Here is a 26374-nt window from a genome sequence, read left to right as displayed (position 1 = left end):
ATTCTTTAAAAGACATTCAAGGTTTAACTTTGGCCAGTAGCCTCAACTGGGAAAGTTGGTTTTGACAACAGAGCTAATTTCTTTGTCAAATTTAAAACCAGTCAAAAATCACACCCAGAATTTTATGACAGTTGGTCAAACTGATGACCCAAGTGGGCCAGAAATGCTGGCACTGCCATGAAACAGATTCAGAACAACCAAACACAACTTCAGTTTCACATTCATAGACAGAGATAGTTTACGCTTTCAGATCACTCTAGCAAAGTCAGACGGGTTCTAGTCTGTGTTGGTAATTTGTAGAGGAACATAAATTTGAATTTTGTCTACAAAGCAATGGAAGGAGATATAATTGCTGAAGATGGAACCCAAGGGTAGAATATATAAGGATAATAGATACAAGCCCAAAATAGAACCTTGGGTTACCCCACAAGAGAGAGAAACTACTTTTGGTTAAAAAAAATTAAACCAATTAAGGGCTTTACCTTTAAAACCAACACACTCTTCAAGACGAGATAAAAGAATGGAGTGATTGACTGTATCAAAGACATCGGTCAAATCTAAAGGCATCAAAACAGCCAGGTTTCCTGGGTCAACTGTTGAAAGAAGAGCACTAAAAAAGAGAACTCTCAGTACTGGATGTAAAACCAGACAGATATGTTTCAGAAATACTAACATTAAATATGAAAAAGAGGACATAACTGTTTTTCTTGGTATGGAAGCGACACAAGGAGCTAAGATTGAGTATTTAAAGGGAGGGGGGGTTGCTGTTGGACTTACTCTGAATTAACAGGTTAACAGGGATTTATTGAGGAACCTTTCATGTCAGCCTTCAGAACTCTTTTGACAGAGACTGTCTCATGCACTGCACTGTAATACAGTTGGGCAACAATTGACAATTGATCTCGTATTTTATGTAAATGAGCTGGGGCTACTGATAGTTGACAGATTGATACCCATTGAGTTATTGATGTTTAAAAACAAATAAATTCAGATTAACATTTTAAAATTTTAACATTTTGACTCCTGCTGACTTTTCTTTGGATGGTTATGGAGTCGTCTTCATGAGAGTCATTCCATAATCAAATCACCTGCTTTTACGTGCCGCACCTTCACTCCTGGAACTTCTGGCTAAACAGAAACTGTTTATCCTCACCACGGTTTAAATTCTCTTACCTATAACTTTAATCTGACATCATGATTCTTGTTGACTTCACTGAAGTACTTATGGGATCAGTACGTGGGCCAGAGAATGTATCTGAAATGTTTGTGAGCTCGTCTGTCATAACTCATGCCAAGCCTGAGTGAAAGCCTGTGACTGTAGAACAGTAGAGTTGAAGAGACAATCACCAATCACCACATTTTTGTCAGAAAAACTTCTGTTTTTGAAAACTCCGGCCAACGTGAATATTTTTTTTAAAACTCCGGTTGGGTGTCCGTGTGTGGACGGCTGGAACTGGAGTTTTACATTTTGATACGTCTTGCCTGTGTGACGTCAGATGTGTGTGTGACCCGTGTTTCCATTTAGAAAACTTTGAGATGGAGGCAAGAAAATTTCCGCATGTTCCTTTCCTCTCTCCTGTCGTTGTCAGAGTTGTTTCAGATTTGTTCTGCCTATGAAACGTGTTGATCAATGCAGGTATGGGGTCACGTGTGAAGATTTTTTTTTAAAAGACTTTGTTTTGTGGATTCAACTTTTTTTCTAAAAGGAAAAGAAAAATATTCAGTTTTAAAAATACCCGGCTACATTGGACATGGCCTCAGTCCACTCAATCCACTCATTCCTGACACCTGTGTCGCTGCAGCCACCTGCATCCCATCTCCAATCAGGCTCCGCCTACTTAATCTCTGCTCACACTTCTATTCAGGTTCAGACCGAAGAGAATCATCCTACTCTTTAGCTTTCTTGGAATGTGATTGTCAACTCTTTTCCTGATCTTCTGCCAACCCATTGCAGAATTTTGATGATTAAAACTATGAATGTTAACTTCTCCCCATGTGGACTGCATTTGGGTCCAAACCACACCCCTGTGGGGTTATCATGAAGAAGAGGAAGAAGAAGAAGTATACTTTATTGATCCCCGCAAGGGGAAATTACAAAGTCACTCGGTTAGTTGACAAGTATACAGGGCCCCTGAACACAGCACACAAGGGGGCCTGTAACCATGCAGTTAGTACCATCACATCAAACTACACACATCAGGGAGGCAGAGTGACGGGCAGCGGCTTCGGAACGCGCCCCAATTTGAGCAGCTTGGGGGGACGGCGCCTCGCTCAAGGGCGCCTCGGCAGTGGCTGAAATCAATTTTGCGTTTTACTTCCATCTACTCCAAAACATCGTCAGTTCTATGTGTCTATAGTTTCAGAAAAATGTACTCTTGTTACCTAATGGTTCTTACTAACCTGAAAATAGTTGTAAACAGTCCCGGTGAATACCAGTGACGGCCACGCTTCAGCAGTCATGTGGATAGTGAGCATTCCTATTAGTATGAGCCACTAATGTATCTGTCGCCACCTTACGGAGGAAGAAAGTCTATAGCATTAAAGTAAATGAAAACAATTAACCAATTATTGCTGTGTGTTAATCGCAAAACAAAGGCAGTATACATTTAATTCAATTATATTAAAAGTCTAAATCCCTTGGTTTATGAGGATTACAAAATAATTCAACCAGAATAACTTGACAGGAAATGACACTAGTTGGATAAAAGATGTATTTTGTAGAGAGATTTCTGAGACATTGTAGAAAGACTTCACCTGTGTATAATTAATTATATATGTTACGTAAACAATGATGAAGTATGAAAAAGCAAAAGTCGCCGCTGACACTTGGGAAAGAACAGATCGGGTCTCAGCTGATGAAATCTGTGGATACGCTGCAGGTTTCTATGAAGAATTATTTCACTGAATACCCTGAGAAACCTCGATTTTTGACATCTCTTCAGTCTGCTAAATAGGTCAGCAGACGATAACAATAACCTACATGCTGACATCACCCTGCAGGAGCTGTCTGAAGCCCTGCAGGGGATGAAACCTGCCAAGTCTCCTGGCATAGATGGCCCGCCAATCGAATTCTATAAGGAATTCTGGCAGGTGATTGGTGGAAACCTGGTCTCCGTGTTCGGGGAAAGCATGTCTAGTTAGCTGCCCCAGAGCTGTAGGAGGAAGGTCCTCGCGCTCCTGCCCAAAAAAAGGAGACTTGCAGGACATCAGGAGCTGGCGGCTGGTGTCTCTCCTCTGCACTGCGACAAGCTCCTCTCCAAGGTCTTGGCCACAGGCTACGAAAAGTGAGCAGGTCGAACATGTTGACCAGACTTACTGTGTACCGAGCAGGCTAATGACAGATAATGTACATTTAAGTCGTAATGTTTTGGACCTCTCAAGTTCATTGGCCACAAGACTTGGTCTTATTTCCATAGACCAAGAAAAGGCTTTAGATAGAGTTGAACAGTCATACATGTGGCACACGCTACAGTTTCAGTTTCAGCTCTTACTTTATTGCCAAAATTCAAACCCTGAATGGAGACATTCAGAGTGTACTTAAGGTTAACAATGGCTTGGCTGCTCCTTTTATGGTCCAAAGGCGGGGGAAACAGGGCTGCCCCCTTTCAGGGATGCGCTACTCTCGGCACCTAGAGCCTTTTTTAGACCACCTGAGAGCAGGCTCTCCCAGTTCTATCTATGGTTTTAAAATGTCTGCATATGCCAATGATTTCAAAGGGAATGATGTAGACTTTGTGGAACATACTTTTTAGTGAGATCTCCTCTGCCAAAGATAACTGGGCCAAGAGCGATGTTCTTATGATGGGAGGTGGCCGAGATCAGACTCCTGGATAGACTCCATTGGAAAAGAAACTGGTTAAAATACCTTGGAATGTATCTGGGAGGCCAGACTATTAAGAGAAAAAAAATCAGTTGATATGCCACGTTCCTGTCAGTTAGGCCAAATGAAAAAGGTTCCACCATCCCCAAGGACAACTCAAGCCTATATTGCCTCTATTGCCCAGGTGGTAGAGTTGCATCTGAGCAAACTGAAAAGGATCAAAAAGAGCAAGAAAGAATCAAGTGGTCTTGCTTTAGGTTGACTGATACCTTTTTACTTCTCATCCAAGGGGCTTCAGTTCTGGCTGACTGTTGCATAGTCCAGATACTGATACTCCTATTGGAGCAGAAAAACAAAGGTCCAGGACCACCAAGATCAAGAACAAGGAACACCTTCTTCCCTTCATTGTTGTCTTTTGGCTTGTTGGATTTGTTGGTTTTGACAAATGCCCAGTTTGGATAGCTACAAGCCTTAAGTGTATTCCTGATGAGTCTCTGCTCCTTCACCTTTCCTTCCATTATGATGGGGATGTTTGTGATTCAGGGTTCTGATGATCCCTAATGTTTGTTGCAGTAGATGATGGGAATCAAAAAGAAGATACTGGTCTGTATGAATGGGTTTTCTGAACACCTCGAAGTTGAGATTCCCATCAGTTTCAAGGTGTAGTTACGGTTTTTCTCTGAGCAACAATTCTCTTTGGTCCTTTTATCTTGAGTGAGAGCTGATGAGACCATTTGTGGCACAAAGTTTACTGGAGAACATCAGAACGTACAAAGTTGGTGGCAATAAAGTGCTGGACTCTGCAACAGATGGAGCAACAGAATGCTCATTAACCTACACAAAGTATGCTATGGTGGCAAGGTTAGGAGGTTGGCAGGGTTTGCTGGGTTAGGTCAGAGTGTAAGACAGCCCATCGGAGTCCAACCATTAGATGTTCCTGATGGGATGAGCTGTCAGCTTGACTCAGCCTAACGTGTACTAGTTGTTATCTCTATCTGTCCCTCCGTGTTAAGAATACCTTGTGAAGAGAAAGAAATTAAGCTTGATGTTATCTATGTTTGCCTAAGCAGATATGTTGCGTGGCAAATTCCACTGCTTAAATGGAAATGCAAACTCTGTCCAGATTGACATCAACTGATGAGCAATAGTTAATTACCATGAACTTAAAACAGCGACACATTTAATTTGGAACAACTCAACATTCTGTTTAGCGTCTTCTTGTGGGTTTAGCTAACAGTGCACACTACAATAGCACCCAGCGTGCTCGTGACCCTGATGACATCACCATAGCAACACAACAGCAGCACAAATGAACTGACTGGTTACAAATAAGAAGTATAGTGGGATAGTTCTGTGCTGCTTAACCCTGTATGTCAGTCTGACATCTCATAGGCTCCCTTGTTTTGTAACAATCGATATCCTTCAGCGGACTTCCTCCAACGCGCCACACATTTATAGGTGTTTTCTTTGTGTTTTGGATCCAATGGTGCTTTGCTGAGAGCGACACCGTATTCGCTTCTGGGTGAGGTGAGCTGATATACGCAAACTTTGTTGGATTGTAAGCTGCTGCATCTTCTCCGTCTTCCTCTGATTCTTCATCTTCTGTTCCGTAACTGGATCAGTTGATGTGATGATAAATTCCATAATAAGAAGCTCCTCCAGAAATACTAGATGGATTTAATTTCTGTAATTAACACAGGAAGCAATTATGAGTCCATTGTTTTCAATGCATTTTTATTTTTGTGGATTATTGGACCTCTGTTAATACTATTAACCACTGACTTACAGCTGATGTAAAACATATATTAATCAAAAATTTACCTCTTTACTGCAAGTTTTTACCTTCTCCAGAGTCGCTAAAAGGACTACCGGAAAAATATCAGTCAGGGAAATTCATTACTAACACCCAGAACTGTTTTGTGGCAAAGAAATTTTCCATCAATATGATGGTGAGCATTTTTTTGTTGAACCCGAAGATAACATGTAACTGATCTGGTTCCTTCTTCCTTCCAGGGATTCAAAGGTCTACAACTTTAGACAACATGTGTATTGCAAACATCTTTGAATAACATATGCTGTATTTTAGCTACAACTGAACAGCTAGCACTGAACGACACTTTAATTATGACGACAGGACAAAAAAATCCTTGACCAGAGAAGAGCTGGAGTTGAGTCTCTTTAGTTGACAAAGACACATCTGCCGTCACCCGAGCCTCCTCTTTGAAACTCTGACACCAGATTGTGGAGCCTCTCTGACAGCGCCACCTGGTGGGACACAATCGGGTTGTCTCTTGTGTGAACGCCTTAACTTTTGTGGATTTATGTCCGAGCAGACGAGAATCTCACCGTGTAAGCGTCTGGCTGGTGCAGCCTCTTGTGTCCAGGGTGCAAAGTCTGGAGGGAGGTCTGGACCTTTGCTCTGGTTTCGGCAGCACTGCTCAGGGGGGTTATGATCTAGAGGGAGGGGACACATGTTCAGAAGCTTCTACTCCTGCAGTACCATCGTCTTTCTCCTGTACCTTCTTGCACCTCATGGCAATCCCACCCTCACCTGTCCATTGACGAACACTTCCTGGCGCAGACAGGTGACCTGAGCGGGGGTGACTGTGATCATGGAGTCCTTTCCACTCAGGGGGTAACAGCTCCGAGAGACCCCCGCCTCTGGAGGGGACTCTGCCGCAAGACACACCAGATCCAGAAAGGGATGTCCTGCCAAGGGGGGAAGCGGCGCACTGAAACACCGTCATCAGGAGTTTCCCAGAAGAAGGAAACAATCAAAGAGAAAGACAGACTCCTTACCCTCGGCGTCCGTTAGTCTGTAAACGGCTTTGCTCCCAGGGACGGTGCTCTTTTCTGGGTCCTCGCAGATCTTCATCCTCGGGTTCCCCCTCACTTCCACCAGCTGATACACAAATACTGAAAATGTTCAAGCAGAAGAAGTTGGGACTACTTGGGAGGAGCGTTTCTTCCTTACTTTGTACACGCAGCCCAGCGACGGTTGTTCAGTGCAGGTGACCAGATGTGTTCCGACGCCGAGTGAATCGATCTCGTTCTCCTGAAACAATGCAGAACATCAGGGGGTAAGGGGACGCCAACGCGACCTTTTGGCTTAACGGGACATTTACCTTCTCGTTCAGTTCCGTCATGCTCTGCTCGTTGATGTTATTGGTCGCAACAATGAGAAGCGAATCGAACGCAGGGACGGAGAAGCTGTGGAGGTGGAGCAAACAAAGACGTTCAGTAAGCGACCTAAGGGGCGTTCCAGCCATTGGATTCAGACTCACTGACCGCTCGCTGCAGAGTCTGAAGACACGGCGGACGTGAACCGACTGCCTGCACAGGTCTCCGCTGTCCAGACGGATGCCTAAAGGCTTGTAGCCCAGATCGAACAGAGCCAACGCCACAGCGCAGAAGTTCACCAGACCGCTGCTGCAATCATGTCAACGGGAAGATGTGGTCAACAGACCGAACGAGCAACCCCAGAACACTGCCGAACATATATTCATTGAAACTTGATGACAGTAGCAGAACTAAAAAGTCCACTAATGACCTACTATACATTAAATACAGATACAGAACTAGTTCATCTTATAAGTATCTGGGTATGTTTTTAATGAATTTGTGGATACAGACGGACGAAATGGAGCAATACCACCTTAAATGGTCATTTAATGACTAGTTAAGGTACTAGTTCTTAACGGTCAAGAACTACTACTATTACAATACAGATATGGATACAGAATGCAGTATTTTACAGTGTAGCATTGCTAGTTACCAGCTAACGCTGTAGCTGTCAATCACAGGCAGGAAGTTCGTTGGGTAGGCAATGGCGTAGGACAAAAAGGCGGCCAACTCGCCCTCATGGATCTTCCTGGGATTGGCTTCCAGAAGCTCAGAAATGCGACTCAACCAGCTCTTCGCCAACGCGATAAGGTCGACCGGCTCACTGTCGCCGTTCTGTGGCATCAGGGTCTGAGTGAAACACAAAACCAGGATAGATTTTTCTGACCAGCTGTAAAGCAACACTTCCTGATTTTTGCCCCTCAGTTCGGTTCAAACACTTTGGACGATCTGCTGTTAATGTAGGACATGTACAAAAATGATAGCAGTGATGGAGGACAGAAGTAGCTCTCACATGTGGCTGGACCTCCTCCAGAGAGGTAAAGGAAGTGATGTAAGAGTGTGCCATGGTTCCCGTGACAGGGATGCCAAACAGGAATCCGGCTCGAACGTTACTGGTGAGGTCGAACCCTAGAAAGCAGATCCTGGGTTAAGATTCGCTCGTTCGTGTTCCTTCAGCATAAATGAAGGTAACGACATCCATAAGAAAGGAGAAGAGCTACTCATCAGTCACCTCCGATGTACGTGTATCGGGAAGCGGTCAGACCTCCATCCGGGCCTTGGGCCCTCCTGAGGCCCATCTCCAGCAGCTTCCTCCTGGGTCCGGCCGCCAGTCGGAAGCGAGCCGCGTTGGTGCACACCAGACTGAAAGCACAGGAGTCACTTTGTCTGGAGTCTGGTGGTCTTTTATACGGGTTTTTGTATTCTTGGGTGGGGAAGGTCTGTTCAATAAGATGGGTTCCTGGGGGTCAGATTGGATACCTTTTGTTTTCTTTTTCACTTCTAAAATACTGTATTGGACTTGAAGAATGTTCTTCTCTCCATTTACCTCAGCAAGGAAGTCGTTTTCATTTGGATCCAAGATTTTCTTTAACGCTTCAAGAAATTGTAAATTTCTCAGTTTGGGATCAATAAACTATATCTTATCTTAATTGCAATTTCAACTCAAAATTCATTTCAATTTTCCTGTGACCAGATAACAAAAAGTGAGTATACTCTATTAAATTACAATAATGCATTAATGACTAATTTTATTAACCTGTAGTTAACCCTACCTGTAGAGTGAATTATTGCCACTGACAGGGGGTTCAGACTAGGACATGGCTAAAATACTTGACTTACCTCCAGGGGAAAGCAATGACCTCCAGTTTATCTGACAGACTTGTTCAGGTCTGACATTGGCTGTAAATGTAATGTGACTATGACTGTTGGACGCGGAACAACAGCAAACAAACGGCTGCTACATGTTCTGTGACCCGTTAAGCCTTCTGCGGTAGCTTTATGCTAGTCATCCCAGGATTTTATTCTCCATGTGAACGTACCAACCTCTGAGGCTGAAACTAAACTAAAAACACGGTGTGTTTTAGGCGCGTTCTAGCAGTAAAGGCTAAAACCCTACTTGTTGTCTTGGGGGGTTGATATATATAACTTTGGCCAAATGTTTGGTTAGAACAGATCCAGTACCCTCAGGTCAGGGTTCAGGACCCTGTTGAGACCACATGTTCTAGTATCAACGGTTACCTGGCGTAGTTGACTAGACACAGCAACCCGGTCTCCAGCAGCTGGACCACAGCCAACGGACCAGTCACCTCCATCAGAGGCACCTGCAGATGTTGTCAGCGGTTACTCCCTCTGATGCCTTCCTGATCCCCTGTGTGACCTCTGACCTACAGCTCACCCTGGCAAACACCACTGTGCCATCTGGGACGGCATGCAGCTCAACGGTGGAGCAGTCCAGGTCTCGTAGGTACTGGAAGAAGGCAGGGTCGGTGGCGGGGGGCAGCACAGAACGCAGGAACTCCACATCTAGATCCAAAGAACATGTTAGATTCACAACGGAATGGACTCAGGACGACCAGCAACCGGGCCCCCGTCATCAGGACAGGGACAGTTAGAAAAGAAGTCCTGAATTGGGCCCCCCTTCCCAAAATGTCCAGGTCCCTGTCTTATAACCAATTAAAGTACTTCATGATGAGGAAAATAAAACCTCCAAAATAAAACTTTCTCTGAGGTTAAGGTAGACTATCCAGGTCAATGACCGTATAAATTCAGATTTAATCGAGTCTTATCTTTACTATGAGACACTTCCTGGTTGGTTATGTTTACATCTGAAAATGTTTCACCAAAAAGATTAGCTAAGGTTAGCCAATGTGGACAGTTGGGTAATATTTAGATGTGATGTTTAACCTTGAACAGAGTTAGCATTGGCCAACGCGGCACCAAAGTGATTAGCAGGTAGACGTCAAAAAAATAAATTCAAACTTTTTTTAGGTTGATTTCCGGAGAATTCTGGCAAATGTAAAGATGAAGACACCAAGTTCAGAGAGAGAGAGAGACAGAGACAGACAGAGAGACAGACAGAGAGACAGACAGGGCGAGACACAGAGACTTTGTCAGTCCCGTGTTCAGTAGAGTTACGTGGAAATTGTTCCATTTTGGGGGAAATGTTAAAATCTCTTCTTTAGAGAACAAACTTGTCTGCCGTCTTGGTAATGGCCCAAGCCAACAAGTCCCCCCCCCCAACAAACAACCCTCTGGTTCTGTGGAGTTTCCTCTCCTGTGACATTGACCAACACAAAGACTGCTTTCATTTAGTCCACCCTGGACCCACGGGAATGTCTTAATCTCACAATAACCACCAGATTATGGATTATTAATCCAAGCAGCACCCGGTCGGTCTGCCCAACACCAGGGTGACTTTCCTCGGAACTCGCCTTCGTGCGTGAAGCGGAAGTTACGCAGGAACACCAGACAGTCGTGGAGCCCCGCGAACACCGTGAAGCCGCCGCGGAACGGGTTGTCCCGGAAGAAGAGCTCGAACCGGGCGGTGTCCCGGTGCCGCCCGGCCCGCCAGTACGCGTAGGCCATGGTGAACTGGTACAGGTCGGTGAGGAGCGGGGGGGCCCGGTCCCGGAGGTGCTGTTCCATCACCGGACACGGGGAGCCGGACGGGACCGCCATGCTGCTCAGGTTCCGGCGGGGACTCTGGGATCTGCAGCCCGACGAAGCTTCACCGAACCGGGCAGGAGCGCAAGCCTCGCGTCGGTCACGAGTTGGGCAGCCGGATCAACTGCATCACGGGTCCGGTTCGCTGGATCCCCTCCCGACATCACGTCCTCCCACAAACACGCAGTGAAAAGCATTTGATTGGACGAGCGCTACCCAGGGGGCGTGGCTTGACTGAATCCAGCCGGGTACCGGTCCCGGTTTAACCGTTTACTGCGTCTAAACCGAAACCGGAAGATGCCCCAAAATATTACTTTTCAGTTTCATAAAAGCATCTTGACTGGAAAATTCAATAAGGTTTTTATCCAGCACAGCCATAAGAAAATAAAATGATAATTACTACCTGATAAAGTCAGAGAGGCCAGACTGAGATGGTTTGGACATGTCCAGAGGAGAGATAGTGAATATATTGGTAGAAGGATGCTGAGGTTTGAACTGCCAGGCAGGAGGCCTAGAGGAAGACCAAAGAGGAGGTTTATGGATGTAGTGAAAGAGGACATGAAGGTAGTTGGTGTGAGAGAAGAGGATGAGAAGACAGGGTTAGATGGAGGACACTGATTGGCTGTGGAGACCCTGAAGGGAAAAGCTGAAAGGAAAGATACTACCTGCTTACAAATTACGCTACTTGTTCATAGGATAACTTTAAATCTGGTGTTTAGTGAGGTGTTACCAGTTCATTTAGCCTCTAACAGTGCTAACATCATTTCATAACATTTAACTGGAACAGAGCTAACATTAGCTGATAGTAGTGTTCAATAGACCCATGTTTATATTCGATGATGCTAAAATCAGTCAAGGTTAGGTGACAGATGTACATTTATATTTCATAACCTTTAACCAACGCTTTTATCAGTAAAGTTTATATCTGATAAAGACTTGTTTCTAACTGATAAAATGTCTTTGTGTCGTTGGCAGGATAACGTTTCCATGGTTACAGTTAAGCTCTTTTCAAGGTCTCCAGCCCGACCTCAGCACAATATATCATAAAAAAAGTTTACTGGTAATCAATCCAGCGGAGATGAATAGAAATGGAACACCGACTTTATCTCAACACGACACGTTAAGGGTGGAATTATGTGTGAAAGGAGCAAGACCTCCATCTTTAATGAATGTTTGATAAATAGAGCCAATACTGTACCGGTTAATGCTTCACTTCTGATATTACTGATAAACATTTTTTATCAAGAAAACCTTTATTTTATGCATCTCAAAACTTTTATTAATTTTTAATAGTTTTGTCTAAAAACTAGAATCAGACAAACCAGATGACAGCAGTTTTTATTGAACCTCATCGTCGTTACAACACGTGTGTCTGTTTGTATTTTTGAATAAAGTTGCGTTACTTCAGCAGATTAAAAGAAATCCCACCTTTTTTTCTGTTCTGACTCAAATGAATCAGCCCCGTACATCGAAGGCTAAAATGCAAAGATGTGACTTTCCTCCAGAGGGGCGGTGTAGCCCACTTGCTGAGTGTTTGCCTCCATCTGGTGGTGAGTGTGACGCAGGATCACTTTGAACGCTGATGACTGCTTCCTGTCTCAGGCTGGTGAGGACCCTGATGGTTGAACCTGACAGCGTGAGAACGGATTTCATTTAGTCCAGTTCTGGTCGTTATCCCAGTCCCCCCTGGTGCCCCATTCCCCGATTCCCAGCACAAAGTAGTCCTTCAAGCTCATTGGTCAGTTTGAGTGTACGCCCTCCCCAGAGAAAGTGGGTTGGCTGTCCTGATTGGGCGTCGTCTTGAGCATAAACAAAAGAGGGGCTGAGCTCGATGGCCAGCGCCGACCTGACCAGGCCGACACCCCCCCCACGGTCCGAGCAGGGGTGGTACACCCGCCCGCTGACGGGATGCATGTAGAGCGCCTCCGGGCGGAACGGGACGCTCAACTTCTCCGCACCCCCGCAGTAGGACAGCAGCTCCCGCTCGCCCTCGTGTCCGGGCGGGTCCTGGAGCAGGTGGGTGAAGACCACAGGACGGTCGTCGCAGCGCAGGAAGTTCCTCTCCCTGCCGCACAGCGACAGGAAGGGGAAGTCCTCCTCGTAACGACCACTCTGATTGGACCGCAGCCGACTAAAGAAGAAGACCAGGAAGTGTTTATCTGGCAAAAAGCATCAAAAACACGACACAAATAAGTTTGTTTAAAGCAACAAGGAGTTATTATCATTTTTTAGAATTATTTATTTTTTGTTGGGATAGGGTCAAGATCCAAATTCAGGACATGAATTTTAATTTTCTTCAATATTTTTAATCATGACTCCAAAAAAACAAACAAACCATATCTAACAAGAATTGTACGAACTTTGTCAGAGCTACACGGTAACCATGACAACGGGCCTGTGGAGCTGATGTCTGTGTTTTTACATCCCGCTTCAAAGCGGTGATGTATTGCGATTGTCAGCGTTCGTGTGTTTGTTCGTCCGTTCATCCACTGCAGACGGACAGGAGAAACTAAAAGCACACGACTCAGGCAGCAAAGGGGATGAAAATGACAGGATGACCTTGAGAAAAGGTCAAATTTTCTCAAGGTCACTCAGGAACCGGATGAGATAGAAAGACGAGGGAGAAGGCCAGTGTTACTGAGACCATAGATCAAAGCTAGTGCTTTGATCTATGACAGTAGGTCAGAGCACTAGCTTTGATCTTTGACCGATGCAAGGTCAGGGTAAACTTTAGAATTCTGGGGTGTCGCGGGATGTTGCCGTCTGACTGCCTTGGTCCCTGTTACCTTTGAAGCAGGTGACGAAGTTCTTCACTTTGGTGTCATCCAGGAAGAGCTGAAAGTCACAACAGCGATACTTCAGCAGCGACACGTTCACGGGTGAAACCACAGATGTGTTCCGCGTCACGTCATACCTGCCCCTGGTGGTCCATGTAGTAGAAGTACTCGCGGATCCGCGGTTCGGGGCTTTGGCCCTGGAGGTACGCGGCGGTGGCTCTGGAGGCGGTGTGGCCGGCTCGCAGGCAGCGCAGAGCGGACACGGGTCTGCGGCGGAGAACCGCGGCCCGGAGGATGAACATGACAGAGCAGGAGGCCCGCAGGGCGGATCCGGTTCGCCACAGACACGGGGGGTGAGTCGTTAGTGGACTCTGTTCCGACAGGACATCAGTCGAGCTTCAGCTTCGCCTCCATGTTTGTTCACAACTGACGAGAGGGAAATAGCAGCGGAAGGATTTAGCGGTGACAACGGCGGAAGGATTTAGCGGTGACAACGGCGGAAGGATTTAGCGGTGACAACGGCGGAAGGATTTAGCGGTGACAACGGCGGAAGGATTTAGCGGTGACAACGGCGGAAGGATTTAGCGGTGACAACGGCGGAAGTTGCCGCTGACTTTGCGACCTCTAGTGGCAACAGGGGGCACTACAATAACAATGATACAATAATGATGATGAGGGATGAATAAAAACATAGTCAGAGTGTCAACTTAAAACGTCGAATTGAATCTTATCACGGAATATTAAAAATAATTTATAAATTGATCCAGAAACCACATCCGTTCCAAATGTACTAAAGTTTAATCTGTTTTTCCGTTGCCCAAGATTTAAAAAAAACAAATCTAACGTGAATTCCAGTAACTGTAAAAATCAAAAACAATAAATAAATAAATGCAAACCATGCTCTGTCCAGCGCCTACGTCTAAAATGAAACGGGTGAGATTTAATTCCAAGTACGGAGCAACAATGCTCGTCATAGTGTGTCATGTAAATGTGTGCATGTTAAAGGATTCACACAAATAAAAATATTCCTGCAGCAGAACAGACGCTCCTTCAGCACCGACACAAAGCATCTGATTCATTAATCACTGTTAGGGTTTGAATTCCATCCAAATAAACGTCATTCGCCACCCTCGGATCCAATTAACATGTCATACTATGGCGACGCCTCATCCCGCCCTCCTCTGGTTGTGATTGGTTCCGCCTGACCTTCCATGAACCAAACAACCAATCACAGACAGAGGAAGGCGGGTCATCCGTGTGACGCGCCGCAGCGGAGTCAGTCCGGTTCTCCTACCTGAGCGCTGCGCCTCCTGCCCCGCTGCTGCTCCTCCTCAGGTGGGGTGGGGCCGGTCCACCTGGACTCTGACGACACCCGCGGGTGGATAATGGCGTTCTAGGTGGACTTCGGAGTGAATTCAGCGACACATTTTCACAGTAAGATCAAATTAGTTGGTGAAAAGTGGAATCAAATCTGCGCAGGTGGCCGAACTAACTTTAAAGGTACGGACGTGAAACCTGCTGACGTTACGTAGTTTCCGTAGCGATGTTCGTGTTTTTACGGCCCTTTAATAACCACAAAAGTAATTCTTTGTTTCTGGAAAGTGGGTTTAAATATTTTCTGTGGAGGCAGGTGTGTTTATTCAAACACATGTTTAGGTTTTAACTGTTAGAACCGCGATAAAAACAAACGTGAGTCGTTCCACCGTAAATCCGCGGTTTGATGACGTCACTGGTTACAAGGAAGTTTGAATTTGACGTCAGACTCAACTGACAGTTCTGAAGTTGTTTGGATGTGGTTGGTCACCGGCAGGTATGAGCCGTCCGCCCCGTGCAAACCGGGAGGGCCACCGGGAGAGGAACGGGGAGGGCCACCGGGAGAGGAACGGGGAGCCCCGCCATTACCGGGACGATGACAGGTGCGTCCCGGGAGGATCTTATCCGGTGGGTCTGTGGGGGTGCGTGGATCATTTCTGAACGTGTTCCCGGTGCAGGTCCTCCTCCCGGCCCCCGTACTACCCCAGAGAGGCCGACCCGCCCCCCAAGCCCCACCGGGACGTCCCACGGGTGGAGCACCATCAGTCCACCTGCACGAACATTTGCTCCAGGAGAGGTGAGCGGCACCGGAGGGTTTCGGTATCGGTATCGGTGCAGTTCGGTCCCGCCCGCTGGGACACCGGGCGGACCGGTTTAGTGGAGTTCAGGGTCACGTGGTCGTGAAGAAGTCACCTGATCCTTCAGGAATGTTTACGGAGCTCCATGGAAACGGTTCTGACCGCCGTGGGTTGCGTTCACGGTCATCAAGATCCGCATTCCGTGGAATGTGTTCAGATTGGAGCGTGAAAGTTTAATTTCACTTCATGCAGAACTTTTAATTTTTAATTTAATTTTACAGATATAATTTTATGTATATAGATATAAAATGTCATTATATATATATATATATATATATATATATATATATATATATATATATATATATATATATATATATATATATAAATAATTTTATATCCCATTATGATCCGTGAAGGGAAATTAAAAAACAGTAAAATATTTTCTCAAAGTCAGGCACCATTTTCTGAAAGTAGATTACATCCAGAGGTCAGATCAGATTTATACAAAAATGTATACATGTACATAAAAAAAAACTTTTACCTTGTTTGTTAATGAGTTCTTATTTATATATTGTATTTTTTTTTGCGTGGGGGGGGTGGTGGTGGAGAAAATGAAAAAATGAAAATCTACCAAAAATATTATCAAAGAAAAATTAAAGCTCACCGTTGTTTGAATTTTATTCTTCAAACTCTTGAATGATGTCACTTCCTGTTAGTGGTGTCGCTGACAGGAAGTGTGTTGCGTTCAGGTGCAAAATGACACCAGTGTGACGGCATGGACACAAATAAATCGCGACGTCTCACCCAGAAAAAGAAGAGATTTTATCATCATTAACAAATTTTCTATTAAGATGAAATTATTTCTAACCATAACAATAAATATTGGAGGTTTATTTAATATTTTCAAGTCATATAAATATGTTAAGAGTGGACATGAGAAAGTGATTGTAGTTAAATACAAGAAGCAAATTGTGTATTCAACTATATTTAACTAATGCTAACAAGTAAACTTTAATCAATGAACTGAGACGGCTTCTGGACTCCGTTGCTCTAAAATATACAATGATTATGTTAATGAATGAATAAATTATACTAATGATTAATGAATTCTGTGATAGAGCGATGAACTATTTATTATTGACAGTAATTCAAACGTTTCTGACCCCCCCCCCCCATGCTGATACCTATTTTTCTTACTAAATATTCCTCTTTAAACGCGGTTTCTCCTCAGGAATCGTGCTGATCTGCTCGGTTCTGACCAACAGTCTGGTTCTGATCTGCGTGGTCGCCGCCCACATGGTGACGTCGGGCCTGTCGGCGGCCGGCGGCCTCGGCGGCTTCAGCATCAACTCCAACTTCAACCTGCAGGGCACGGAGCTGCAGCGGGTGCGCGAGCTGGACGCCCAGTACAGCCAGATGAGGGCGCCGGGCATCTACGGGGGCATCGCCTTCAGCCTGACGCTCGGCGTCCTGTCGCTGCTGTTCGTGGTCGCCGGGAACAAACCGCCGCACCTGATGTCCCGGCGGCTCCTGTACGGCGCGCTGGCGTTCCAGGCAGGGGGGGCGCTGGCGTACGTGGTCGCCGTGGGGCTCTACCTGCACTTCATCATGGGGGTGAACGCCACCGAGGTGTGCGAGCAGCGCGAGCGGCTGTACGCCCGCAACGGCTACACCTGGATGACGTGCGACGTGAGCGGGGCGGACGCCGCCGTGGCGCTCTTCGGGCTCATCACCGCCATACTCTACACCGCCGGGACGGTGCTGACGGTCCAGACCATCAGGGGTGTGAGGCGCTACCAGCGGGAGGCGGGGAGGCGTCAGGACCGAGCCCGCCCCCCGAGGGCGGAGACCACCGCCGTGTGACGGGGGAGGGACTTGTTTTTTTACCTTTAGAGCGCCATGAAAACCGTGGTTTTTCTACGTCCTACGGAAACCCTGAAGGTCACGTGGAGGAATAAGAAGTGTGACCCTCTGAGGCCTCCGTAGTCCAGAACCAGGACCTGCGTCCGCTGCCTGAAGCGTTTGAGTGTTTCATCATCTCTTCGTCTAACTTTTTTCTCTGCCGACTTGTTTTTAATTTTAATTTTTAACTCATTTATACCTGATTAAATGTTTTATATGAAAGTTTGAAATTAAACCTGTGAATGTGACTCAATGCGCTTCTTAATGTAGGAACCGTTTCAGATTCCCTGAAGTCTTCTATGTGGGGCCTCTGTCTCCCCCTCGTGGCCAAAGTGAGTATTACAACAAATTTAATTCTGGAAAGAAATTACAAATTCTCATCTTAAAAAAAAAAAAAGATAAACAAAATAAACTTGATCAGATTTGTTAAATAACAGGAATATTTTGCTGAACGAGTTTCCGTTAGAAAGACGAGTCGACAGGTTGTTTATCTGAAAACTTGGTTTTATTTTATAGCAAAAGTAACTCTGTTGTGCGCTTTGCTGCCGTTTGTAACACTGTTCTGAGAACAAATCAACAACCATACGACCCCCCCTTGCCTATCCCACCCCCCACCCCCCATCAGCACCACAGTGAAAGCTGCAGACGCGGAGCGTCGTCTTTTCTCTCAGAGAACATTGGGAACGCTCCGACGTGACCGGGTCACGTGACGGCGTGAACTCCTAGGAGTTAGTCTAACGCTGTTCAAACCGACTCTCAGCGGCTGTCGGGCCGCGAGCCGACGCCCCCTGAGGCGGCGGGGGAGGGGGGGCGTCTGAGTCTCTAAAAAAAACAAAAAGCATTCGATAATCAAAAACATGGTAAAAAAAAAATAAAAATTCCATAAAGTTTGAAGATTTGATCAAAATAAAGTTATAAAAATTGCATTGTGTGTGAGGGGGCGGGGCTAGCGGTGGGACACGCCCCCCTCACAGGGGGGTGAAGAAGCACGGGGGCTTCTGGAAGGCGTGCAGCTCCTGCTGCTGCTGGATGATCTGCCGGACCTCCTCCTCCAGCTCCGGCGGGATGATCAGCTGGTCGTCGGGGTCGGGCTGGGGGGGCGCGTTGAAGTAGCCCCCCCCCTGTTTCCTAACGGGGGCGTCGCCCGCCTCCTCGATGAGGTCCTGGTTCCGCCCCCGGCACGCCACGGAGCCGTTGGCGCGGCCGCGGCGCCCCAGAGTCCCCGACGTCGTCGGGGGGGCGTCCCTGTCGAGGCCGGGGGAGGGGTCGTCGTCGTGGCGACGCAGGCAGTGGACGTCGGCCTCCACCTCCACGCGGCTGCCGTTGGAGAAGACGCCGGCGATGGGCTCCTCGTCCTCCGACAGAGCGCCGGACAGCTGCCTCAGCAAGGCCCCGCCTCCGGGGGCGGGCCTCCGAGCGCCAGCCCGCCCCTGCTGGAGGGGGTGCGGCGGTGGGGGCGGGGGCTCGACCGGGAGCGGCGGCTCGTCGGAGGACGCGGTGGACCCCACCTCGCTGCTCATCTCCGATGTGCTGAACTCGCTCAGCTCGCTCGCCGTCCCCGAGGAGGGCGGCGGCGGCAGCACGGCCCCGCCCCCTTCGTACGGGTGGGTGCCGGACAGACCCGGGCTGGGGGGCGGCGGCGGCGGCTCGCAGAAGCCGCAGCAGTCCTCGGTGATGCTCAGCTGCACCACCACGGCGCTCAGGCTGTCGCCGCAGCCCCCCCCCTGCGCCAGCGTCACCAGCTTCTTGGCGGCCGCCAGAGCGTCCGGAACGTTCCGCACCGCCTCCACCGCCTCCCCGGGGGACAGCATCTCCCACAATCCCCTGCTGCCCAGGATGAAGAACTCGTCTTGAGGCGTGAGCGTCACCGTGGCGACGTGGGGCTTGGGGGTGACGGACGGACACAGGAAGGCGTACCCCATCATCCGGGTGGCGTCCGTCACGCCGCTGACTTTGTTATCCTGATGGGAGGGGGAAACCGTTAGCGGCTAATGCTATGCTAACGTCACCTAGCGTAGCCTGGCGTGCGCCGGTACCTCGGTGATGATGGCGTTGTGGCGCCGGACCCTCTGGTACTCCGCCTCCTCCTGGACGGTGTGGGTGTGGGACAGCGGCACCGCCCTGCCGTCGCGGCACAGGACGGCGCCGCAGCGCCCCACGTTAGCGGCCGTTAGCGTGAAGCAGCCGCCGGGCGCCAAAGGGGCGTGTCGGATGTGACACAGCGCCGCGGCCCCGCCCATCCTCTGACCGGCGGTGCCCAGCTTCCTGTTGGAGAGCGACGCCGGAGCCTCAAGGGGGGGCGGAGTCTGAGCGGGAGCGCCGTTGTGGGCGCGGCGTTGGCTTACCTGTGCGTGGTGAGGAAGGTGTTGGTCATGTGGTCCCCCTCCCCCCGCTGCAGCTCCTCGGCGAGCACATCTCCCATGGTGCATTGCAGCAGGTAGGGCACCTCCACGTTGCGGTCGCCGTCGAACACGCCGTACAGCGCCTCGCGGATCCCGCAGAAGCCGTCCAGCGCCAGCGCCGCCACGCACAGCCTGAGGGCGGGGGGGAGGGGTTACCGCAAGGCATGCTGGGAGTTTACCAGAACAACGAGGAGGAGGAAGAAAACCGACTTGTTCCGGACGCCCGACGCCTCCGTGTAGCCGTGTCTCCAGACCGCCGGCGTCCCGTGACGCTCGTTCACGCAGGGCGCCGACGGCGACGGGTCGACCCGGAGGCACCGGATGTTACTGAGGAGAGAGAGGCGGAGTCACCGCTGAGGTCAGCATGTCTCTAGCGTGTTCTTAGCGTGTCTCTAGCGTGTTCTTAGTGTGTCTGTAGCGTGTTCTTAGTGTGTCTCCAGCGTGTTCTTAGCGTGTCTCCAGCGTGTTCTTAGCGTGTCTCTAGCGTGTTCTTAGCGTGTCTCTAGCGTGTTCTTAGCGTGTCTCTAGCGTGTTCTTAGCGTGTCTCTAGTGTGTTCTTAGCGTGTCTCCAGCGTGTTCTTAGCGTGTCTCCAGCGTGTTCTTAGCGTGTCTCTAGCGTGTTCTTAGTGTGTCTCCAGCGTGTCTCCAGCGTGTTCTTAGCGTGTCTCTAGCGTGTCTCTAGCGTGTTCTTAGCGTGTCGTACTTGAGCAGCTCCAGGCTGCGGTGGTCCAGGTTCAGGCGTTGGTTCCCCGTCAGGTCGAACTCCTGCAGCTTCGGCGGCGGCGTCTCGGGGAGGGTGACCCCCGTCAGCTCGTTGCAGCTCAAGTCGACGCACTAGCGGGGGGGAGAGGGAGGGGGGCAGAGAGGCGGGGTTAAGAAGGGAGGGGGCGGAGAGGGCGTGGCGTTGGTCCCGGGCGACGCCCACCTTGATGTCGGGCAGCTGCAGCACCTCGGGGGCGGAGTCAATGGCGTTGGAGTGGGCGGCGAGCGAGTGCAGCCGGCGGCAGCACAGGAGGGCGGGGGGCACCGCCCGCAGCCGGTTCCCGCTCAGGTCCAGCTCCTCCAGCTGCTCCAGCCGCGCCAATTTACTGTGGGGGAGGGGGCGGTAGGCGGGGTCAGAGTGTACGCCCCGCCCCGGATCAGGTGACATCATCAGACGTACCTGCAGGTGAAGCTCTGCAGCTGGTTGAAGGCCAGGTGCAGCACCCTGAGGCGGGTGTGGCCCGTCAGCGGGGGGACACACCTCTCCGTCAGCCTGTTGTTGGTGGCGTACAGCTCCTCCAGGCTGCTGGAGCCGTCCTCCGATTGGCTGGCGGCCGGGAGGCTCTCCAGCCGATTGGCCGAGACGTTCAGGTACCTCAAGCTGCGACGGGAGAGACGACGGCGATGAGACCGGAGCGGACGGGGGGAGGGGGAGGGGCGGGGCATGGGGGGGCGGGGCCCACCTCTGAGCCTTGATGAACAGGTCGGGGGGGAGCTCCGTCAGCCGGTTGTGCTGCAGGTCCAGAACCTCCAGCAGGGGGCGCTCCAGCCGCTCCGCCAGCCGCCCCAGCTGGTTCCACCCCGCCAGCAGCTTCCTGAGGCCCCCGCCGGACATCAGCCTGATTGGGGGGGGGGGGGTAGAAATGAAACGGGGGTGGAAAAGAAGGCGGAGCCTGTGTGGGCGTGTCGCGGCGCTCACCGTACGGGCAGCTCCGTCACGCCGTTGTGGCTGACGTCCAGGACCTCCAAGCGGGGGCAGTCGCACACCCATTCAGGAACGCCCCCCAGCCGGTTCCTGTAACGACACACACAGCTGAGGCCCCGCCCACTCCACCCAAACGGGGCGGCGACGCTTTCGGGAGCGGCGTCCTACCAGGAAACGTCCAGAACGCTCAGGAGCTCCGGCGCCGGGTCGACCTCCAGCTGCTCCAGCTCTGCAGACGGGTCGCAGGTCAGTAGGGTACACACACACACACACACACACACACACACACACACACACACACACACACACACCCGTACCGTTGTGAGCGGCGTGGAGCCCCCTCAGCGCCTCCGCCGCCACCTGCAGGCGGCGCAGGGCGTTGCGGTCGCAGCGCAGCAGCTCCAGCCGGCGCAGCGGCCGGACGTCCAGCTCCTGCAGCCCCCCGTCCCTCAGGTCCAGCTGGGTCACGTGGATTAGCTGCTCCGGGGGCCCCCCCGTCACGGCCCGGAGCCGGTTCAGCCTGGGGGGGGCGGAGTCAGTTAAAGACCGACGAATAAATGTTGAAGCTCACGCGCGCTAACGCCGTTAGCTCACCGCAGGTCGACGTGGCGGACGGGGAGCCACTGCAGGGCGGCGAGCTCCAGCCCCCCCAGCTGGTTCCCCGCCAGACAGAGCCTCTCCAGCCCCCCCAGCCTCTCCAGGACGGGGGGGACGCAGGTGAAGCGGTTGAAGGAGAGGCCCAGGTAGGTCAGCCCCCCCAGGGAGCCAAGCTCCACCGGCAGGTCGCTGAGGGCGTTCCCGTCCAGGAGGAGCGTCTGCAGGCTGGGGGTCAAAGGTCATCACGGAGAGAGAGACAACAGGAAGGCTGTGATTGGCCGAGTCAGCTTGGAGTCCCGTCGGCGTCGGTCTGGAGCGCTACCTGGCCCCGCCCCGGCCCCGCCCCCTCACCTGCTCATGCCTCCTACGTCCGCGGGCAGCGCCGACAGCCGGTTCCCGGACAGGTTGAGCTCCGTCAGCGACGCCATGTGACACAGCGCCGGCGGGAACGCCGTCAGGCCGTTACTGGACAGACTGAGGCTCCGCAGGTGGCAGAACCTGTGGGGGCGGGGCAAGGGGGGCGGGGTTACAAACGGCGCGTTTAAAGAAGGGTTCCGGTCCCCGCGGCGACGCCACGCACCTGGAGAGGGCGGCGACGCCCCTCTGCGGCGACAGGAAGTTGCTCTTCAGGTTGAGGTGCGTGAGGTCGTGGCTGTAGAACAGCTGAGTCGGCACTTCCTCCAGGCTGCAGCAGGACAGGTCGGCCGAGCTGATTCGCTGGGACGCCACCTTGGAGGCGGTCCTCTGCCAGCGCAGACGCTCGCCGTACGACTCGTAGCTGACGAAGTAGGCGCGGCTCTGAGGCGCCGCCGAGCTGAAGGCGAGGCAGTGGGCGTGGCGCCGCACTTCCTCCACCTGCAACAGGAAGCAGGAAGTGCGTTCAGCTTCTCTGAAGCATCCCGATGTTACGAAAGGAACAGAAGCGTGAGGCGAGCGTTTCCGGCACCTTTCCGCCAATCAGAGGCAGGATGTGCATCTTTCCGGTGTGGGCGTGTCTCGCCGACGACACGATGAGGCAGGTGCCGCTCAGCGTCACCTGACGCCGCGACCAGCGGCTCGCCGGCAGCGCCAGCTTCCCCTTCCTCACGTTGAACACGCCGGACAGCTGCGCGCGCTCGGCCCCGCCCGCGCTCCGGGGCTTCCCTGTGTGTGGGGGGGAGGGGGGGAGAGGGCGGGGTCAATGAGGACACAGGGACACGTTTCCCATCAGCCCCGGCTCCTCACACCTGCGTCACATGACTCACTCACCTTGCGGAGCGAAGCAGCGACCTCCAAAACACTGAGGAGGTGAAATCTGAGTTCCACACTGACAGTGTGTGTGTGTGTGTGTGTGTGTGTGTGTGTGGAAACATGATGAAGCTGCAGCTGCTCCTGATCGCCTCTGTTTGACTGAACCCCCCCCCCCCCCCCATCTTTCCTCCTACAGTTAAATGTTTGATTCTATGAGAAACAGCCGGTTTTAGGGGGCGGGGCTTGTGTGTGACATCACGATATTGATTTACTGATTCCATCATTACAGTTTTTAAATAATCAGACTCTTTTAGGATGACGTAACCAGCTGTTAGCAGCTATAATAATCAGCTGACACCTCATTTATTAATAATAATAAAAGTTCTCACCGAAGTAGAACCGGATGAGGCAGCCCACTTCCGGGTTCATGCCCTCCCCCTGGACCCTCCGGGGGTCCTCGTACCCCAGGTTGCTCAGGTACTCGTTGAGGATCCGCAGCGGCCGCTCGTCGTCCTCCAGGCGGCGCACGGCCCCCCCGTGCAGCTGCACGAACAGAGCCGGTCCGGGACGCGCTGCGCCCGGCCGCGGCCAGCCGCTGCCCCCGCTCCCTCCAGGGGGCTCCGGGTCAGGCTGGGTGGGGGCCAGGCTGGTGAGGGGGCGGGTCTGGGAGCTGCTGGGGCATTTAAGGGGAGGCTCGATCAGCACGTGGGGATCCACCGGGGCGGGGTCCACTTCATCCGAGGAGCTCTCGAACGGGTCCGGATCCTCGGGGGCGCTGTCGCAGGTCGGGCTCGGCACCGAGGAGTCCGTGGCCGGGCCCGGACCGTCGCTGAGGGAGTCGTGGAGCTCCGCGTCCTCACAGGTGCTGCTCTCCAGGTCCGACCCGGAGCACCAGCCCCCCAACCCCGGGTCCGGGTCCGTCCCGATGTCGCTCAGGTAGACCTCCGAGGACGAGTTGCTGGCCGTGTGGTCATCCAGCACCCCGGGTGTCCCGAAACCCGCGGCGTCACCGAGACTCCCCGCGTCATCCACCTGCCCGCTCATGACGTCACAACCACCGTTAACATCAGCTGACGTGGGGGTCCGGCCGGTAATCCTCAGCACCGCCCCTGCTTTGCCCCCCTCCAGCCGGGCGGCCACCTCTCCGGCGGTGGTGTCCACCGAGCAGAGCACCGGCCGCGGGTAGGAGGGCGTGAGCCAGTCGTGGACGTGGACGCAGCCCCTCCGGGGGTCCGCCCTCACCCAGCTCCTGTCGGCCGGCTGGAGCTGCTTGGTCTGCCTCTGCCGGAGGAACGTCCTCCGGTCCAGGCTGAGGGTGCTCAGCGGGGACGGGGCGGCGGCGGTGGCCGCGTCGGCTGCGCCGGGGGAGCCGCTGCTGGTCGGCGGCGCCCCGAGCGAGCGGTTCCGCCGGTGCCGCTGCCGCCTCCTGCCCAGCAGAGAGTTGACGGAAGCGGCGCCGCCGCTGCCGCCGCTGCCGGGCGTTTTCACCGGAGGCATGTTGAGGTGTTTGGCCGCGCCGCCGAGCGCGTTGGCGGCCTGGTTCTGGTAGATCCCGTTCCGGATCGCGATCTGGAGGAGGGAGGTGGCCGCCAGCCCCTTCGCGAACAGCTTCGCCTCCGCGCCGCCGCCGCCGCCGTCATCCTCCCCGATGGAGGGTCTCCTTCCCGCGGACAGCGGTGGTAATCCGCTCGGTTTGGCGGGATTAGCGTCGCTCCCCGGATCGGGAGCCCCCTGCGGTGCCGGGAAAGTTGATCCCGGCTCGGTTTCCCTCACACTTTCCATCCCGTTAGCGAACGTCGTCAGGCGGCTAGCAGGTGAGCGCTAGCCGCGTTAGCCGGGCTGGAAGCCGCGTTAGCCGGGCTGGAAGCCGCGTTAGCCGGGCTGGAAGCCGCGTTAGCCGGGCTGGAAGCCGCGTTAGCCGGCGGCGGCTAACCGCGCTGCTTGGCGGCTACTTGGTTAGCTTAGCGCTGCGGCACCGAGCGGCTCGTCCGGGGAGTTGCGGCGCTACATTGTCCCATCTCAGAACCCGCCCGTTCGCTCGGTAACGGGTCCGAACCGGCTGCTCCACATCAGGAAACACTTTTCTAGTCCGTCGCCATGGAAGCTCAGCGGGAGTAGGCGCGTCCGCTGCCGCACAGGCGGATGAGAGTGACGGACGGTCAGTAGGACACGGTGGCCAGGGCGGGGCTCATTGGATATGAATTATGACGCCTTCACGTCACGCTAGAACGCTCGGAATTTATAGTCACAGAAGATATGACGAAATACAACCCCTAATGAAACGTGATTACAAATGCAACATAGTGAGGAGTCTGATTATTAACGTTGATTTAAAAAAAATAGCGTGAAATTAGGAGTTTTAATGTAGTTTAATGTTGCGCAATGCCTTCATCAGTTATAGTAGACTTTTTGTTTTGTTTTGGTTAATGATGAAGCAACTTTAAAACGAGGAAAAAAAAGTTAATTTAGCAATGAGTTCATAAAGCTTCTCAATCCATGTTCATGTATTTTAAAAAACCAAATGAGCGACTAAAAAAATCAAAGTTTATACACCTGCCGTCCCGAAATTGCCGTCTTCGCACGACTTATCAACCCCAAATAACCGTATAATTACGTAATACATAGTAGAATAATTATTATCAGCCTTGACATGATTCATATATTTATATTACCGTTATTATGTTTTAATATCCTTAGAGAGGTATCGCTTTTTAAAAATAAAGCAGGAAAAACGAGCCGTTGGTAACCAGTGAACGCAACATGGACATTCCTCACATTTTGCAGTTATTTCGCTCAAACGATCCTCTTTTCCAGAGCTACGCTTGTAAAACGAGAACATGTTTGATGACTTGAATGCTGACTCCTGTCAGGACTCACCGGGTGAGTCACTGGAGTCAGAGTTTGTCCGGGTTCAGCGCTGAGGATCTGTGACTCGTCTTATGGCGCCACCTAGTGGTATAAAGGCTGTATTACTGTATTACTGTATTACTCTACCCGTTCTCGTTTTCACATTAAAATTGCCAAAAATACAACCTAACAAATGTTTCTCCTGCATTAAA

The 26374-nt window shown here is 51.3% G+C and overlaps 4 protein-coding genes across 5 annotated transcripts; 1 reads left to right on the top strand and 3 right to left on the bottom strand.

Annotated features, from left to right (window-relative positions):
• Positions 1 to 2104: 2104 nt before the first annotated feature.
• Positions 2105 to 10792, bottom strand: naprt (nicotinate phosphoribosyltransferase). Its single transcript, XM_068319391.1, has 13 exons — positions 10375 to 10792; positions 9339 to 9466; positions 9182 to 9264; positions 8175 to 8305; positions 7956 to 8071; positions 7596 to 7792; positions 7109 to 7249; positions 6946 to 7030; positions 6795 to 6875; positions 6620 to 6722; positions 6372 to 6529; positions 6167 to 6274; positions 2105 to 6085 (listed from the first exon to the last, which is right to left on the bottom strand). The coding sequence occupies exons 1-13, from the start codon at positions 10619 to 10621 to the stop codon at positions 5999 to 6001; spliced, it is 1665 nt and encodes a 554-aa protein (XP_068175492.1). The 5' UTR covers positions 10622 to 10792; the 3' UTR covers positions 2105 to 5998.
• A 1136-nt stretch (positions 10793 to 11928) lies between these two features.
• c7h8orf82 (chromosome 7 C8orf82 homolog) lies at positions 11929 to 14071 on the bottom strand. The gene is made up of 3 exons (XM_068319392.1): positions 13521 to 14071; positions 13393 to 13441; positions 11929 to 12765 (listed from the first exon to the last, which is right to left on the bottom strand). The coding sequence occupies exons 1-3, from the start codon at positions 13683 to 13685 to the stop codon at positions 12278 to 12280; spliced, it is 702 nt and encodes a 233-aa protein (XP_068175493.1). The 5' UTR covers positions 13686 to 14071; the 3' UTR covers positions 11929 to 12277.
• Positions 14072 to 14661: 590 nt separating this feature from the next.
• Positions 14662 to 17757, top strand: si:ch211-191a24.4 (uncharacterized protein LOC100150331 homolog). Of its 2 annotated transcripts, none has more exons than XM_068319270.1 (4): positions 14662 to 14883; positions 15194 to 15299; positions 15375 to 15493; positions 16729 to 17757. In XM_068319270.1, exons 2-4 carry the CDS (start codon positions 15196 to 15198, stop codon positions 17358 to 17360), a joined length of 855 nt encoding a protein of 284 aa, XP_068175371.1. In that variant the 5' UTR covers positions 14662 to 14883; positions 15194 to 15195; the 3' UTR covers positions 17361 to 17757. The 2 variants fall into 2 exon arrangements, with proteins under 2 accessions (XP_068175371.1, XP_068175370.1); XM_068319269.1 differs by having other exon boundaries at positions 14662 to 14817; positions 16729 to 17756.
• Positions 17758 to 17918: 161 nt separating this feature from the next.
• On the bottom strand, positions 17919 to 25496 carry LOC137598793 (PH domain leucine-rich repeat-containing protein phosphatase 1-like). Its single transcript, XM_068319268.1, has 16 exons — positions 23705 to 25496; positions 23032 to 23228; positions 22666 to 22940; positions 22437 to 22583; positions 22083 to 22310; positions 21806 to 22008; positions 21657 to 21717; positions 21483 to 21578; positions 21247 to 21402; positions 20964 to 21164; positions 20727 to 20889; positions 20505 to 20635; positions 20012 to 20128; positions 19745 to 19933; positions 19436 to 19664; positions 17919 to 19360 (listed from the first exon to the last, which is right to left on the bottom strand). Exons 1-16 carry the CDS (start codon positions 25095 to 25097, stop codon positions 18368 to 18370), a joined length of 4779 nt encoding a protein of 1592 aa, XP_068175369.1. The 5' UTR covers positions 25098 to 25496; the 3' UTR covers positions 17919 to 18367.
• Positions 25497 to 26374: the final 878 nt, after the last annotated feature.

Source organism: Antennarius striatus, chromosome 7, assembly GCF_040054535.1.
Source record: "Antennarius striatus isolate MH-2024 chromosome 7, ASM4005453v1, whole genome shotgun sequence".
Classification (NCBI taxonomy): Eukaryota; Metazoa; Chordata; class Actinopteri; order Lophiiformes; family Antennariidae; genus Antennarius; species Antennarius striatus.
The sequence above is the reverse complement of the archived record's forward strand: the minus strand, read 5'-3'. Positions and strand labels throughout refer to the sequence as shown.